General features: G+C 34.5%; 2 protein-coding genes across 5 annotated transcripts; one reads left to right on the top strand and one right to left on the bottom strand.

Moving 5' to 3' along the window:
* The first annotated feature begins 1,116 nt into the window (after positions 1-1,116).
* On the top strand, positions 1,117-5,022 carry LOC127131295 (protein COFACTOR ASSEMBLY OF COMPLEX C SUBUNIT B CCB2, chloroplastic). Of its 3 annotated transcripts, none has more exons than XM_051060233.1 (6): positions 1,117-1,355; positions 2,169-2,240; positions 2,595-2,738; positions 2,884-3,037; positions 3,221-3,412; positions 3,597-4,035. In XM_051060233.1, exons 1-6 carry the CDS (start codon positions 1,266-1,268, stop codon positions 3,635-3,637), a joined length of 693 nt encoding a protein of 230 aa, XP_050916190.1. In that variant the 5' UTR covers positions 1,117-1,265; the 3' UTR covers positions 3,638-4,035. The 3 variants fall into 3 exon arrangements, with proteins under 3 accessions (XP_050916190.1, XP_050916181.1, XP_050916185.1); XM_051060224.1 differs by lacking the exon at positions 1,117-1,355 and adding an exon at positions 1,387-1,861; XM_051060228.1 differs by lacking the exons at positions 1,117-1,355; positions 3,597-4,035 and adding exons at positions 1,389-1,861; positions 4,519-5,022.
* LOC127131284 (PHD finger protein At1g33420) lies at positions 5,020-9,338 on the bottom strand. Of its 2 annotated transcripts, XM_051060217.1 has the most exons (5): positions 8,793-9,338; positions 7,834-7,960; positions 7,229-7,444; positions 6,237-6,854; positions 5,020-6,046 (listed from the first exon to the last, which is right to left on the bottom strand). In XM_051060217.1, the coding sequence occupies exons 1-5, from the start codon at positions 9,076-9,078 to the stop codon at positions 5,212-5,214; spliced, it is 2,082 nt and encodes a 693-aa protein (XP_050916174.1). In that variant the 5' UTR covers positions 9,079-9,338; the 3' UTR covers positions 5,020-5,211. The 2 variants fall into 2 exon arrangements, with proteins under 2 accessions (XP_050916174.1, XP_050916176.1); XM_051060219.1 differs by lacking the exon at positions 8,793-9,338 and having other exon boundaries at positions 7,818-7,955.
* Between the last annotated feature and the right edge of the window lie 5,504 nt (positions 9,339-14,842).

A 14,842-nucleotide genomic window follows, 5' to 3' on the forward strand; every position in this document is an offset into this window, starting at 1 on the left:
GATAAGAATACAAATGGTTGACACTTAGTAAGGATGAAGAAGGAAAGGACGGTGATGACGGCGAGGGAGAAACACTGAGTTGGTTAGGGATTAGGGTTTCACTTTTGGGGATGAACTGATGAAGGAGGGTGACTGATGGGTTAGGGTTAGGAGGAGAATTATGATTGTGTGTTAATGTTAGGTTGGAATAATTGGGTTTGGGTAGCTACTGGATTTAGGTTAGGCATAAGTAATAAGAATATAGAATCGGTTGAGTTCAAATTTTGCTAGGCCTAATAAACTGAACCGAACCCGACCATAGACACCCCTTTGAACATGTTTGAACCATCTGCCCAACCTGTGAACTCGAAATAAACTGACCCGAAAATAAATAATATAACCAGTTCGATCAGTTATTTTCGAGGACGTAACCTTGTCCATCCCTAATCGGAATGTTAAAATATATCTCTATTAATTTGACAGGTTCTTCCTTTTTTTATCTTTTTCATATGCTACTTCAATTTTATAATGAGTGACTCATTTAAAATAATAAATTGTTCCAAAATAAATGATTTATTTTAATTTACAAGGTAAATTACTCAATTTGTCCCAAAATAATTATCATACTTGAACTTTCACACAAATTAAGAAAATATAATAAATAAAAGAGAAAAAATATTAATTTTACTAAATTATCCTTATTATTTATTGATTTATTTGAATTAATATTAATATAAAATTAAAAATATTAATTAGAAGATGCAATTGAAAGATAAAAATTAAAATTACATTGATAAATTAAAGTGATAAATATTTTGAATTAAATAATTTTTCTAAATCCCACTATCATTTTAAAATGAAAGAATAATTTTTTTTTAAGTGTGACATCTAATTATTACTTCCTCCTCTCATAATAAATGTTTTATTTGAATTATGTGTTGTTTTTAAGAAAATGATTAAATATATTAATTTTAATAATAAAATTAATATCATTTACTAAAATATTATTATTTATTATAATTAGTGAAGTGATTGAAAAAAGGAAAAATTAATAAATATTAAAAAAATATTATATTAATATATTTTAAATAAACATTTATTTTGATATATAAAAGAATTAAAAAAAGGTTTTATGAAAGGGAGGGAGTAATATCTGAAAAATTTAAGGATTAAGATTATCACTAACATTTCTCACTTGCAACTCCCCCCACCATCGGCATTGTTTCCTCACTTGCTGACGTGGCAGATCATGTTCCGGATCGGTGGGGACTTGACTGCGACGGAGGATGGATCGGATCCGGTGGTTTGTCTTGATGTTGTTGAAGAGGATGTTGCTAGATCCAGATCTGTGTTCTGCGATCAGTGCCGAGTTGTTGGTGAGTTGACTCGCCTGTAGTTTGCCGATATATATTAAACTTTTCTTAAATTTTTCTATATATATTAAACTTTTCTTTCAATCACTAACATTTAACCAAAATCAATACATTTAACCAAAAACAGTTTTATAAAATCACCACTACAAACAAGTGTGTGAGTAGCAATAACCGGAGAAACCTTAACCAGAAAAGAAAAGATGAACAGCATAACCATTCTATCATTGAAACCCTGTATTCCTCCTAACAAACTTCTTTTCCCCAAAACTTTCTCCACAAAATCAACAACAATACTTCGTGCAAATCTTCAGCCACCCAATTCCACCAACACAACATCCCAACAACAACAACAACAACAGCTCAATCTATCCGTTCTTCGCTTCACATTAGGAATACCTGGGTTTGATGAATCTTACTTGCCTAGATGGATTGGTTACGCTTTTGGTTCTCTTCTCATCTTAAATCACTTCCTTGGTTCTGATTCTTCCACCATTACACCACCTCAGCTTGTAAGATTTCATTTTATATAGATATAGATATAGAAATAAATAAATATATTTTCCTTTTTATTATTCAGTTTTATTAATTTAATTGGTTGAATATGCTTTGGTTATGCAAATGTAAATACAAAAATATTTGTGCTATAAATTACCTGATATTTTTATTTCTTACAAGGTCTCATCTTAGTAGTTTTTGTGGGAGACTAATTTGGATATTACTTTAAAGTTTAATTTTGAGATGAAAATAAAACTGTTTTTAAACTTTATTTGTTTCTGTGAGGTGATTTTCAATTGATGTGTTTTTTTTAATATGTAGAGAACAGAGGTTTTGGGTCTGTCTTTGGCTTCCTTCTCAATTCTGCTGCCTTACCTTGGTAAATTTCTCAAGGTAACTAACTTTATCCATGTATATAATTTCTTTCAGCATGAAGAATTTGAATAAAGTCAATTAAATTTGGTAGATATGGGCTATATAATTCAACCTAAGGTGTAAACTTTATTTGACCATGTTTGGATGTTGTGCAGTAGAATAGAATGTACTTTGCCTTTAGAATTTGAAGCTTTGCATCTACAATTGATTTTTAAATTCATTCAAAATCAACATGTTTAGAGATAAGTTCAAATAAGTTTTTTATAAGTCAATCTAAGCATAACCTAATCTTTTGCTTTTACTATAAGGAGCTCAAATTTGAAGTCTTTCACATATGATGCTGATCCTCAAACATGTCTGGAAAATTGTTAGGGTGCTCAACAAGTGGATCAAACAACTCTACCAGATGGAACACAACAAATATTTGTCATGTCAGCCGATATAGCGGATGGTCTGAAGGAAGACCTAGCTTGGACGTCATATATTTTGCTGCGTAATACAAATGCCATAGCTGCGGTACGTCACATAGATTATCATTATGTTCATCCCTTGGCTCAATTAGGTGCTACCATTTATTCTCTCAATCAACTAAGCACTTTTTTTCTGCTCTTATGTTTTTAGTCATTTACCTTATTCTCTCGAGCAATTCCAATGTGTTCAGCTCATTTTGATTCAAGGAGAAATATGTGCAAGGGGCTACTGGAACGAAATCGATGATTCATCAAAAGAAATTCTTCTTGGACAGTTTAGAAACAAAATTGAAAATGCTGGCCTCAACAATTTGAAGGAGACCCTATATTTTCCACAAGATGCAGGTATCAAATTGTATGAAGTTTTGTTTCTTTTCCCTTGAAAGATATTTGACAAGTTCTTGAAAGTTATGTTGCATTTTTATAGAATTAAACGAATGCACTCCTTATTAGCATAATTTGCGCTTCACTTCGAACATTGTCTTGTACCTTAGTTCAAATAATCTGGAATTTTGATGGATGTTTCAGATTCTGAATTTCAGGATCTTCTACCTAAAGGGGCTCGCTCTCTTCTGGTGCAGCCAATATTACAAGTTTCTATGGAGAGTGCTACTGATTCGCAAAAACCGGCGGGATTTATTCTGCTGGTCTCGACCACGAGATATGCATTTAGCATTAAAGACAGAGCCTGGATTGCAGCTGTTGCCAACAAGCTTAGAGGTAATCTATGAAGCACAGACTCCGCCTGACACCAACACTTCGATATCATATCGTAAAAAACATAGGATACCGACACTGTTACGTATAATATTTAAGTTTTATTTTTCCATTTTTCTTTTAAGAGTTAAAAATATTCTAATTTAAATGAATGTTCTTAATATTTTTCATTGACTTGGACATGCAGACAGGAGTAGAAATGAAAATATTAAAAAGAGTGTTGGGTAGCACTTATAGTAGAGAAGAGGGTGAAAAATAGATTTAGGTAGTTTGAGCATATAGAGAGAAGAGTAGATCAAATGGAGAGAAGTCATATAACTAGAGGAAAAGGAAGATCTTGAAAGATTATATGAAAAATTATTTAGAAAGATCTCGAGATTAACAATCTGGATAGAAGTATGGTCCTAGATAGAACATTATGACGAAAGTTGATCATGTAACCGACTCCACTTACTGGGATAAGGCTTTGTTGTTGTATTATTCGTTGATAACATTGTTTCAATACATGTTTAACCCTTTTAGATATGTGTGAGATTTGTTCAAGAAATTTATAAGGTGTGTTGAAGCAAAGAAAAATATATTTTTTATAAAGCACTTGTCTGAATTGACTGATGCGTGTTGTATAAGTGTTTTACGAGTGTCGGATACCGATTCAAACAGCGTGGAATCAAAGAAAAAACCATTTTTGTAAAAACACTTATATGATTTTTCCGACAGATGTTATACATATGTCAGACACTGACACGTATGAGACACGACACACCTACTCATAGAGTTGTCCCTGTGTCGTAGGAGAGATAATAGCACTATCAAGCTGTAGACTAATACACACTTCAATTTTTTATTAGCCAAGTCTGAATTCCGTTGGAGGCCTCTTTATTCCTCCTATCTAGATATGCATTTTCCATGCAGGTTTATGATTTTGTGAATGGTTTTTCATTCTGATGTTTCCATATTTGAAATTCTGTTGTAAATGTTCAAATAATTTTATCACTGTAATCATGGAATTTGGTTGCACACGTTGTATTATCAACCTCTGCCATGTATGTTTACAGGCTGATGTGGACTTCCCTCAAGTTTAAGTCAAACTTTAATTCAATTTTATACAGGTAACTTGAAGTGAAGAGGTAGTATACTTGCTGCAAGGATGGTAATGTGGTAACATAAGGACGGACCAGGTTGTGCATATTATGCTTGCTACAAATGTGTATATCACAAATGAAATACACATTTGTGATATCATCCTTGAAAGTGTAATTATACAGCAAGTTGACCTGATGATCAGAAAGATACTCTTGCAAAATCATGTACAATGAAACTGTCCATATTTAGTATCCGGCCTTTGATCAAATAGAATTACCTCCCATGGAAAAAATTAGGAAAGACCAGGTTGTGGATATTCCATCATCTCTCAGAACTTTGATCCAGTGCTTTGTGGCTCCAATAAGTGTAAAAGTTATCTTTTGAGGTATACCAAGATTAAACATTTGTTCAGTACATTTGTATATTTTAATCAAAACTTTATAACTATAAATTTGGGAAAATTGAATATGTACATGATAAACAAAGTCGTTGAATGAAATGCTAATGTCAAAAAGTGAATGATAAACTAAGTCATTGAATGAAAGGCTAATGTAAAAATATTGAAAGATATGTGCATAATATATACAAAGGTAGAACCTGAAATGTGAATAATGGCATACACTACACTTAATGGCACCTATTAGGCTTTTCTGCTATATACAAACTTCATACTGGCCCAAACAAAACAAAATATTTTATTTACATTATCTAGTGAAGTCTCAATGAACATCAGATGGAACTGGCAATCCCTTTCCAAAGCAACTGCTACTACTACCAGTAATGTTAATCAGAGTTTCATCTTTGCAATTCACAATTGATTTAGGTTTCAAGTCAGAGTTTTGGCATTTTAGACAAATGAAATGGGTAGGAACAGGTTGTGTATCATGAATGTCGGAACATATAGTATGCCGCCACACTCCACATTTATCACAAGCCAACATTCTCTCCCCATCATCATCCTTGGCACCACAGCTGCATTCTACAGTCCACCTCTCAATTCCACGTTCCATTCGGTACTTGCTCAATCCATTCTTCCCAATGCATCTTCCCCGGACACAAACCGTTTCTGTTGATCCTAGCAAGAGCTTGACCTGAGTGGAATCATCTAGACTGCAATAGCCAACTAGCTCATCGACTACAGATCTTCTGAACATGAGATATACATCTTGAAAAACATTTGCTGCTTCGATTTTAAGGTCAGATACTGTTGCATTTATGGGTAGGATAACAAGTTCTGGTGGAATTGTGGGGTTTTCAGATTCGTCCGCGAGTTCCACTTGACATGAGAGGCGTATTTTATACAAATTGGCCGTTGGCAACATATCAGGGCTATAATCTTTTACTAACTGCTTACAGTTAAGAAGTTTCTGGACTGAGCTCATTACAGGAGCCCTTGTTTCCTTGGGAAAATAGCTCTGCATCATCTGAGAGTTAAGCAAATATCCATACAAATATCTCAAGTCATATAGAAGGTTTTCTTTAGATGGACACTTTGAGCCTGAAGAATAATTGTTTGATGTCTTTCCGTCACAAGAAGTGTTTGCAGCCTCAAGTCTGCATCAAATAGAAGCTAACAAATTACAGAAGCACAGAATAAAAATCAACCATATGACAGTCTTCCAAATAGTATTACTCAATGGCATAAAATACTTTAAGAAAAACATCAATGAACAGAATAAAGTCTAACCTGCATTCAAAAGCTGCAGATAATAAACCGATCTATAAGAACAGAATAAAATCTAACCTGCACTCAAAAGCTCCAGTCTCGGGATTGCACCGGGTATTTACAACCATTGAACCCAAGACCACTTTTCCACCCAGTTCTCCAAGGCAGTAATCAAGCAGTTCAGCAGAGGCCACCTTATAGACAGAACCCCTAAGAGCACGCCAGCTCACCCAATTGGACCGAGACACAGCACGCAGCACTCTGAGAATAGCTTCCTCAACACGTACCGTGTCACTCTCCCCCCAGGAACATGAAACTCCTGTGGCATTAAAGCAGCGTTTCTTGCCAGTGATGCTCTCAACCGTTAATGAAGTCTTGATAGAATCACGAATAAAACCCATCAAAAGGCAGAAGAGGTCTCTTATATTTACAAGCTGATGTTCCGACAAAGACTGATAGTGTGAGATGATTCCCTGCATACAAGAGTGGGGCTTCTGGCCCTGAGAGAGGAATATCGACAAAGGCAAGTCGGAAACGCTTTCAACAGCAGTCCTATATGCTTCCTGTGTGAGACCATAGCTACCAGAGCCAAATTGATAGCCCCATTCGCCATACCAGGGATGTCCCCTTGTGATGGAATGGATCAGACGGTACTCGAGTCCATATTTCTTTGAAACATCCATCACACTAACTTTTCTGCCCATAATGAACAGTAAGACACATCAGAGTTAACTAAAAGCTACATCCATATTAAAAAAAAGTATGTTTCCAAATATACCGACCCATGTCAAGAAGGTTTAAGGATTTCCAGATGCCCAAAACATTTAAAATGTATGCATACTGTATGAGATCTGATTATTAAAACATCCTAGCTCTCAACCTAAACAGAATACGTTAATTCATAAGTGCCGCTATGTTACTTTAAAATATGCAATAATCAGTTTTTTCAAAAAAGTTTATTATATTTTTCCTACACACTGCCAAATACATGACAAAAGTTTTATGGATAAGTACATGGTAGTAATTGAAAGAATTGATCCAAAACCAACAACTTAATCATAAACAATCACCTGACTCCAAGTGTCTTGCAGAGCCGATCCCAGAAGTCCATGATATGGGAGCCAGAAAGAAATCTAGAGCCTCCTTCTCTGCCATTAACACGAAGAAGGTGCCCATAACCATTGGCATGAACCACACCGTGTAAAAGATGAGTAGTGCTCTCCAATTGTTGGTACACCCAATCTTCAACATCATCTGTGCTTGTCACATGGTTGCAAGACTTGCACCTAAAGATTGATAGCATTATGCAAACCATTAGATGACTGCACTAGTATGCTATAACCATATCAAGTTACGACTATGAGCTAATACATTTCGAGTCACGACAACTGTTATAATTATACTACATAAATCATCTCAATGACCAGATAGTGTGCTATAGTTTCAAAATATAACTGCACGATTGTAATTACTCAAATAAATCATCTCAATTCCATTCTTATGAAGAATAATCATCTAATTTATCGTTTATGCATTGATGTATTTTTTTTATATATAAACATTTGTAATATATGATCTTTTCCCCAACTAATTGAAATTCCTGAATCTGCCTCTACTCTCTTATACATGAAACAAAAGAATAAGCTTATCGGTGGGTACATGGGATGGTACTAACTTGGATTCTGACAAATGCAAGATATCTCCACAGCACATGCATGGCTTGTGATACCCACCAATAGAGCTCCCATCAGCCTTTATGATAAAATGGTACCGTTTCCCGCACACCGGGTGTCCACTCCAACCTAATGCATCACCATATATTTCAAATTTTCACTTCACTGAATAACAAATTGAAAATTAAAAAGTAATTAAGAACTAATAATGATTGCAAAAACATTCGTCATGCAATCTAATGATGTTCCTCTTCCTGGATCGTGTTTGTGGTTCATAGGAATTAAGTAAGAAATACGTTCAATGTGAAGTGCACATTGTCCACTGATCCAAGCTTGGACCACAAGTAATAGGTGTCTTATTACAGCCCCTAAAGTGGGGCTCATTGAACCTACTTCAAATGGGTCCGTCGACCCTATTTTATTTTCTAGCTGTTATATATGAATAAAAAAAATTAGTACACTCTTATGCTTAATTATTCCTATCTTTAAAAAAAATCATTTTAAATTAATTATTCATGTAATGAATTAGATACATTAATTATTCAATAAATTTAAAAAATCAATTTTATTCAAACGAACTTAGTACTCTCTTATCCTATTTATTAAAAACATTGTTTTTTCAATATATTAAATAAATAATATATCTGAACAAAATATAGATCAAATAAATTTTTTCTTATCTATAAATAAGACTATTACTACTATTTTTTATTTGTGTTATAGAAATAATGCAATAATTATAGTACTAATTAATAGTGTAAAGTATGCATTAATTTTTTTTATTAGAATCTTAATGTTAAATTAAGTTATGATTCTAAGTTCGTTTCATTTTAAGAAACTCGGTTTTCATTTTTATTTCCTCCAACGCTATCGGAGAAAAAAAAGCGATCGGAAGACATGGATCAAACACACCAATGTATAACGTGAACAGAATCGGCAAACTACAGGCGAGTCAACTCACCAACAACTCGGCACTGATCGCAGAACACAGATCTGGATCTAGCAACATCCTCTTCAACAACATCAAGACAAACCACCGGATCCGATCCATCCTCCGTCGCAGTCAAGTCCCCACCGATCCGGAACATGATCTGCCACGTCAGCAAGTGAGGAAACAATGCCGATGGTGGGGGGAGTTGCGCGTGGTTCGTCAGGAAGGAACGTACATTCGTCCGGAAGGATGCGCCGGAGAAGTTGCCTTCCGACGGTGGAAAGTTTTGGAAATCGGCGTTTAATGTCTTCTTCATCCGTTTCAACGGCTTTTCGCCGGTAACACCATGGTGAATGGGAAAATGAGCGCTTAGTGGAGTTATCGTGATGAGTGAAAAGTAAATGGAAGGTTCTACTATATTCGGTGTTAGAAGTTGGAGATCTGACGGTGGAGAATGGATGAGAGATAGAGAGATGGTTTTGATTGGAAAGTGTGATTTGATAGACGGGGTTTAATTAATTTTAGATTAAAATTTTAAGTACGGTGAGCGATGCAGATGATATTTTAAGTACGGGGAGCGATGCAGATGATATTACTCCCTCTCTCGCACAACTTTTTTTAATAAATTTAATTGATATATATTGACAAGGGTAAAGATTTTTTATTTTGTCAATCATAATCATTAATTTATTTAAAATATTTGACTTTTATTTTAATCACTTAAAAAATAATATAAATGGATGATTGTGATTCAATGATAATGTAAAATATTGTGCATAACAATTAATCTTTTTTTTAATTCTTTTATATCTCAAAATAAATGTTTATTTAAAATATTAATATAATGTTTTTTTAATATTTATTAATTTTTCCTTTTTTCAAATACTTTATTAATTATAATAAATAATAATATTTTAATAAATAATATTAATTTTATTATTAAAATTAATATATCTAATCATTTTCTTAAAAACAACGCATAACTCAAATAAAACATTTATTATGAGAGGGAGGGAGTAATAATTAGATGTCACAATTAAAAAAATTATTCTTTCATTTTAAAATAATAGTCGGATTTAGAAAAACTATTTAATTCAAAATATTTATCACTTTAATTTATCAATGTAATTTTAATTTTTATCTTTCAATTGTATTTTCTAATTAATATTTTTAATTTTACATTAATATTAATTCAAATAAACCAATAAATGATAAGGATAATTTAGTAAAATTAATATTTTTTTCTCTTTTATTTATTATATTTTCTTAATTTGTGTGAAAGTTCAAGTATGATAATTATTTTGGGACAAATTGAGTAATTTACCTTGTAAATTAAAATAAATCATTTATTTTGGAACATTTTATTATTTTAAATGAGACACTCGTTATGAAATTGAAGTAGCATATGAAAAAGATAAAAAAGGAAGACCCTGTCAAATTAATAGAGATATATTTTAACATTGCGATTAGGGATGGACAAGGTTACGTCCTCGAAAATAACTGATCAAATTGGTTATATTATTTATTTTCGGGTCGGTTTATTTCGAGTTCACAGGTTTGGCGGATGGTTCAAACATGTTCAAAGGGGTTTCTATGGTCGGGTTCGGTTCAGTTTATTAGGCCCAGCAAAATCTGAACTCAACCGATTCTATATTCTTATTATTTATGCCTAACCCAAATCCAGTAGCTACCCAAACCCAATTATTCCAACCAAACATTAACACACAATCATAATTATCCTCCTAACCCTAACCCATCAGTCACCCTCCTTCATCGGTTCATCCCCAAAAATGAAACCCTAATCCCTAACCAACTCAATATTTCTCCCTCGCCGTCATAACCGCCCTTTCCTTCTTCTTCCTTACTAAGTGTCAACCATTTGTATCCTTATCTTCTCAACCACGAGCTTACGTCATAAACAACAAGCTTCCACATTTAAACACGACAAGTCTAGGCCATCTCTCACCCTCGATATGGTTTGTATTTTGATATGTTCTTCTCTGGTCATGTTTTGCTTACTAAAACATTAAATTCTTCTTTATTCTTGATTTTTTTAAATTTTGTTTTCTAATCTTTTGAATGGAATTTGTATATTCAGTTTTTTTTATTTCAAGAGTTCTTTGAGTTAATTGAAGGTTAGAGTTTTGTTTCTGTTTTAAGAGTTCTAATCTTTTAGATTATGTTTTAATAACTCCATTTGTATTCTTTTTATGGACAAATGCAAAGAGTTGGAGAAATGCAATGAGCTGGAAATTTGTACAATAACAGTAAATTTAGGTTTATTTTATGTTTGCTTATGTGAGATTTTGTAAAAGTCGTGTATTCAATCTTCTCTATTCCGGGTATAATGAAAAATATGTGTATCCAATCTTCTTTGTATCTAATCATAATAAGGTAATTATACTCACCATGACAGCATAAAGTTAGGTGTTAGGGTTCTTGTTATCTAGTCTCTTTTTTTATTGCTTTAACAACATCTTTAGCTTTCTTGAATAAGTAACCAAATTAAGTTAGCACAAAGTACCAATGGTCTGATAAGTAACCAAACACTTCTAAGTTAAATTTTTCAACCATTGATAAACTTGTTACTTGAATCATAATCCAATGGTGCTCATTCATTTACAAAAGCTATATAAATATGTCATTTCTCACAATTTTGGTGTTAACTAACCTAACTAGAAGAGCTAACATAACTCACATTAACCCCTTTAACCATTCATCTCCCACCATTTTTCTCTCAAGTTCTCTCATAATTCTCTATTTTCTTCACTCCCTCACCATCATCGTCTAGAACTTCACATTGAAGTTCTAAAACTGGTGGAACTTAGCTACAATCCAATTTTAACAAATCATCAATCAAGTTTCAACAATTCATGCATTATAAAAAACAATCCTCATTCATGTTGAATTGTAATTCCTTGTATCGAAGCAGGTTGCTCGACAGAGCAAGGAAGTGTCGAACCACCTAGAGTGTTAAGTTGTGTTAGTGTCGAAGTGTCGAAACATCTTACTTCACACAGAATTTCGACTTAGGCCTATTTTAGTAGTGTTAGCTATTTTGGATTTTTATAGTTTTGGGTTTTGACTTGAGCTCCCAGTTAACCTAAATCTATAAATAGAGGGAGTAACCTTTATTCTTGTAATGAAGTGAATAGAGTATTCATAACATTGTATTCACGGTATTTTGCAGTTGTAAAGTGAATAACAAGTTTTCCACGGTTTGTGGGCAGAGAGAAACTCTGTAGAATTTAATTCTTCTTCTCCTTCATCATTCTACACACTCTTTCTTTCTCCATTGTTCTTTTCTTTTCATTGCTATTATGTGGGTGATAACAATCTTGTTCATCAAGATTGATTGAAATTCTCCATAGATTTTGGTGGATTTCCAACATCTGGTATCAAGAGCTCCGGTTTATCGATTCGTGGGAAGAAAATCACCATGGCAACGAATCATCCAAACATGCATTTTCCAGAAAATCTTCTGATTCTCAAAAACAACAATTATGAGAATTGGTGCAAGCAGATAAAGGTCGTGTTCTGTTATCAAGATCTTTGGGATCTTGTGAAGGAAGGAGTAGCAACGCTTGCAGAAGTCGCGACAGATCAAGAAAATGTTGCACATATAGAATTGAAGAAGAAAGATTATAAATCTCTCTTTATAATCCATCAATGTGTTGATGCAGATAACTTTGAAAAGGTTAGTGATGTAGAGTCAGCGAAAGAAGCATGGGAAATTCTGGAGAAATCGTTTGGAGGCGCGAAGAAGGTGAAATAGGTGAGTTACAAACTCACAAAAGAACGTATGAATTGCTTCAGATGGAAGACAATGAAAGCATAACTGATTTCTTCACCAAGGTTACGAAACTGGTGAATCAAATCAAGGTATGTGGATAAGTGTTAACATGAAGATCTGTTGTTGGAAATATCTTGAGGTCGTTGGCTCCAAAGTTCGACCACGTGGTAGTAGCCATAGAAGAGTCGAAAGATTTGTCAAAACTGACAAAGGAAGATCTTCAAGGGACACTTGAATCTCATGAACAAAGAATGGATGAAAGAGCTGCAGGAAAGTCGAAGAGTGATATGGCTTTGTAGGCTCAATCAACAAAAGAAAGGAAAGGCAGAGGTAGCTGGAATGGAAACAAAGGAAGAGAAGGTTACAACAATTTGACTGGTCGAAATCAGCAAGAAGGAAATTGGTCGAATTAGAGAAAACCCTGGAACCAAGGCAACCAAAGAGGTGGTATTGCAGGCAGAGGAAGATACGGTGTTCAAAAGCCAGACAAAAGTCACATTTAGTGTTACAATTGTCAAGGGTATGGTTATTATTCTAGTGATTGTCCAGAAAAGCAGAAGAATCAAGAAACTTATGTAAAGCTGGCGAAACATGAAGAAGAAGAGATGTTGCTGATGGTTACAACAAGAGAAGAAGAAAAGATTGGTTTGTCAACATAAAGCCCTCAATGAAGAACATGGTGAAATTTGCAAATGGCAACACTCTAGAAGCTGAAGGTGTTGGTGATGTTCTGATTATGAGGAAAGATGGCAAGAGGTCAGTAATTTCAAATGTGTCGTACATACCAGGCATGAAGAGCAATTTGCTCAGCATAGGGCAGTTAGTCGAAAAGAACTACAAGGTGTCGATCAAAGATAAGATGATGAGAGTTCTCGACTCAAATGGAAGGTTGACCTTTAAGGCTCCAATGTCTCGGAATAGAACCTTCAAGATTGAACTAAATGTGATGGAGCATAAGTGCCTTGTAAAATCAGCCAATAGAGATGAATGTATATGGCATTACAGACTTGTCCATCTCAATTTCAAAGACATCAGAGATTTGAAGAGAAGAAATATGGTTTCAGGATTACCAGAAATCGACATTCCAAACAAAATATGTGAAGAATGCGTGCAGGCGAAGCAGCATAGGAACAACTTCAGTAAGGATGCAGGAAGCAGGTCGAAGGAAATTCTTGAAGTCATATACTCTGATGTATGTGGTCCTCTCCAGGTGGATTCGATTGGAGGTAACAAATACTTTGTTACATTCATAGATGATTTCAGTCGAAAACGGTGGTCTCACCTGATCTAGAAGAAAAGTGAAGTGATTGAGGTATTTTCCAAGTTTAAATCTATGGTCGAAAGATAGGGCGGTCGAAACATCAAGATTTTGAGAATTGATGATGGTGGAGAATATGTGTCGAAAGACTTCGATGCATTATGTATGAAAGAAGGGATTGCGCATGAGGTGGTGCCACCCTACACTCCACAACAGAATGGAGTCGCGGAGAGGAAGAATAGAACCATTATGAATATGGTTAGAAGTATGTTGAAAGGAAAGCATCTACCCAAAGAATTATAGGGAGAAGTTGTGTCGACTGTGACATATATCCTGAACAGATGTTCGACGAAGAAGGTGGAAGGAATCACGCCAAAAGAATGTTGGTATGGTGTCAAGCCTAGCTTGAGTCATCTGAGGGTGTTTGGATCTATAGCACATAGAAATGTGCCAGATTAATTGAGAGTAAAACTTGATGACAAATCCAGTTAGATGATCCTGATAGGATATCATTCGACTGAAGGATACAAGTTGTTTGACCTAGTGAATAAGCAAGTAGTGATCAACAGGGACGTGATCATAGACGAGCTTAAGGAGTGGGATTGGACTGAGAATGTCAAGAAAAATTCAGTGAGAATATTTTATGATGAACCAGCTAGTGAAGTCGAAAGAGAAGTTCGACAGGAAGAAGTAAGAGGTGAAGCAAGTACAAGCAGACCTCAAAGAACAAGACACATGCCTGCAAGGTTGCAAGAATGTGTGATTATCTCAGATGATGTGGTCAATGAAGAAGGTAAGTTGGTACATTATGCTTTCTACGTAGATTTCGAACCTATCAATGCAACTGAGGCATTGAAAGATTCGAAATGGATGAAAGCAATGGACGAAGAGCTAAAGTCAATCGAAGTCAACAACACTTGGTCACTTGTCGAATTTCCTCAAGACAAGAAGACAATCGATGTGAAGTGGGTATGCAAGGTGAAGTTGAATCCTAGAGGAGAAGTAACTCAATACAAGGCGAGGCTTGTG

The sequence above is a fragment of the Lathyrus oleraceus genome, chromosome 1 (genome assembly GCF_024323335.1).
Source record: "Lathyrus oleraceus cultivar Zhongwan6 chromosome 1, CAAS_Psat_ZW6_1.0, whole genome shotgun sequence".
Taxonomy (NCBI): Eukaryota; Viridiplantae; Streptophyta; class Magnoliopsida; order Fabales; family Fabaceae; genus Lathyrus; species Lathyrus oleraceus.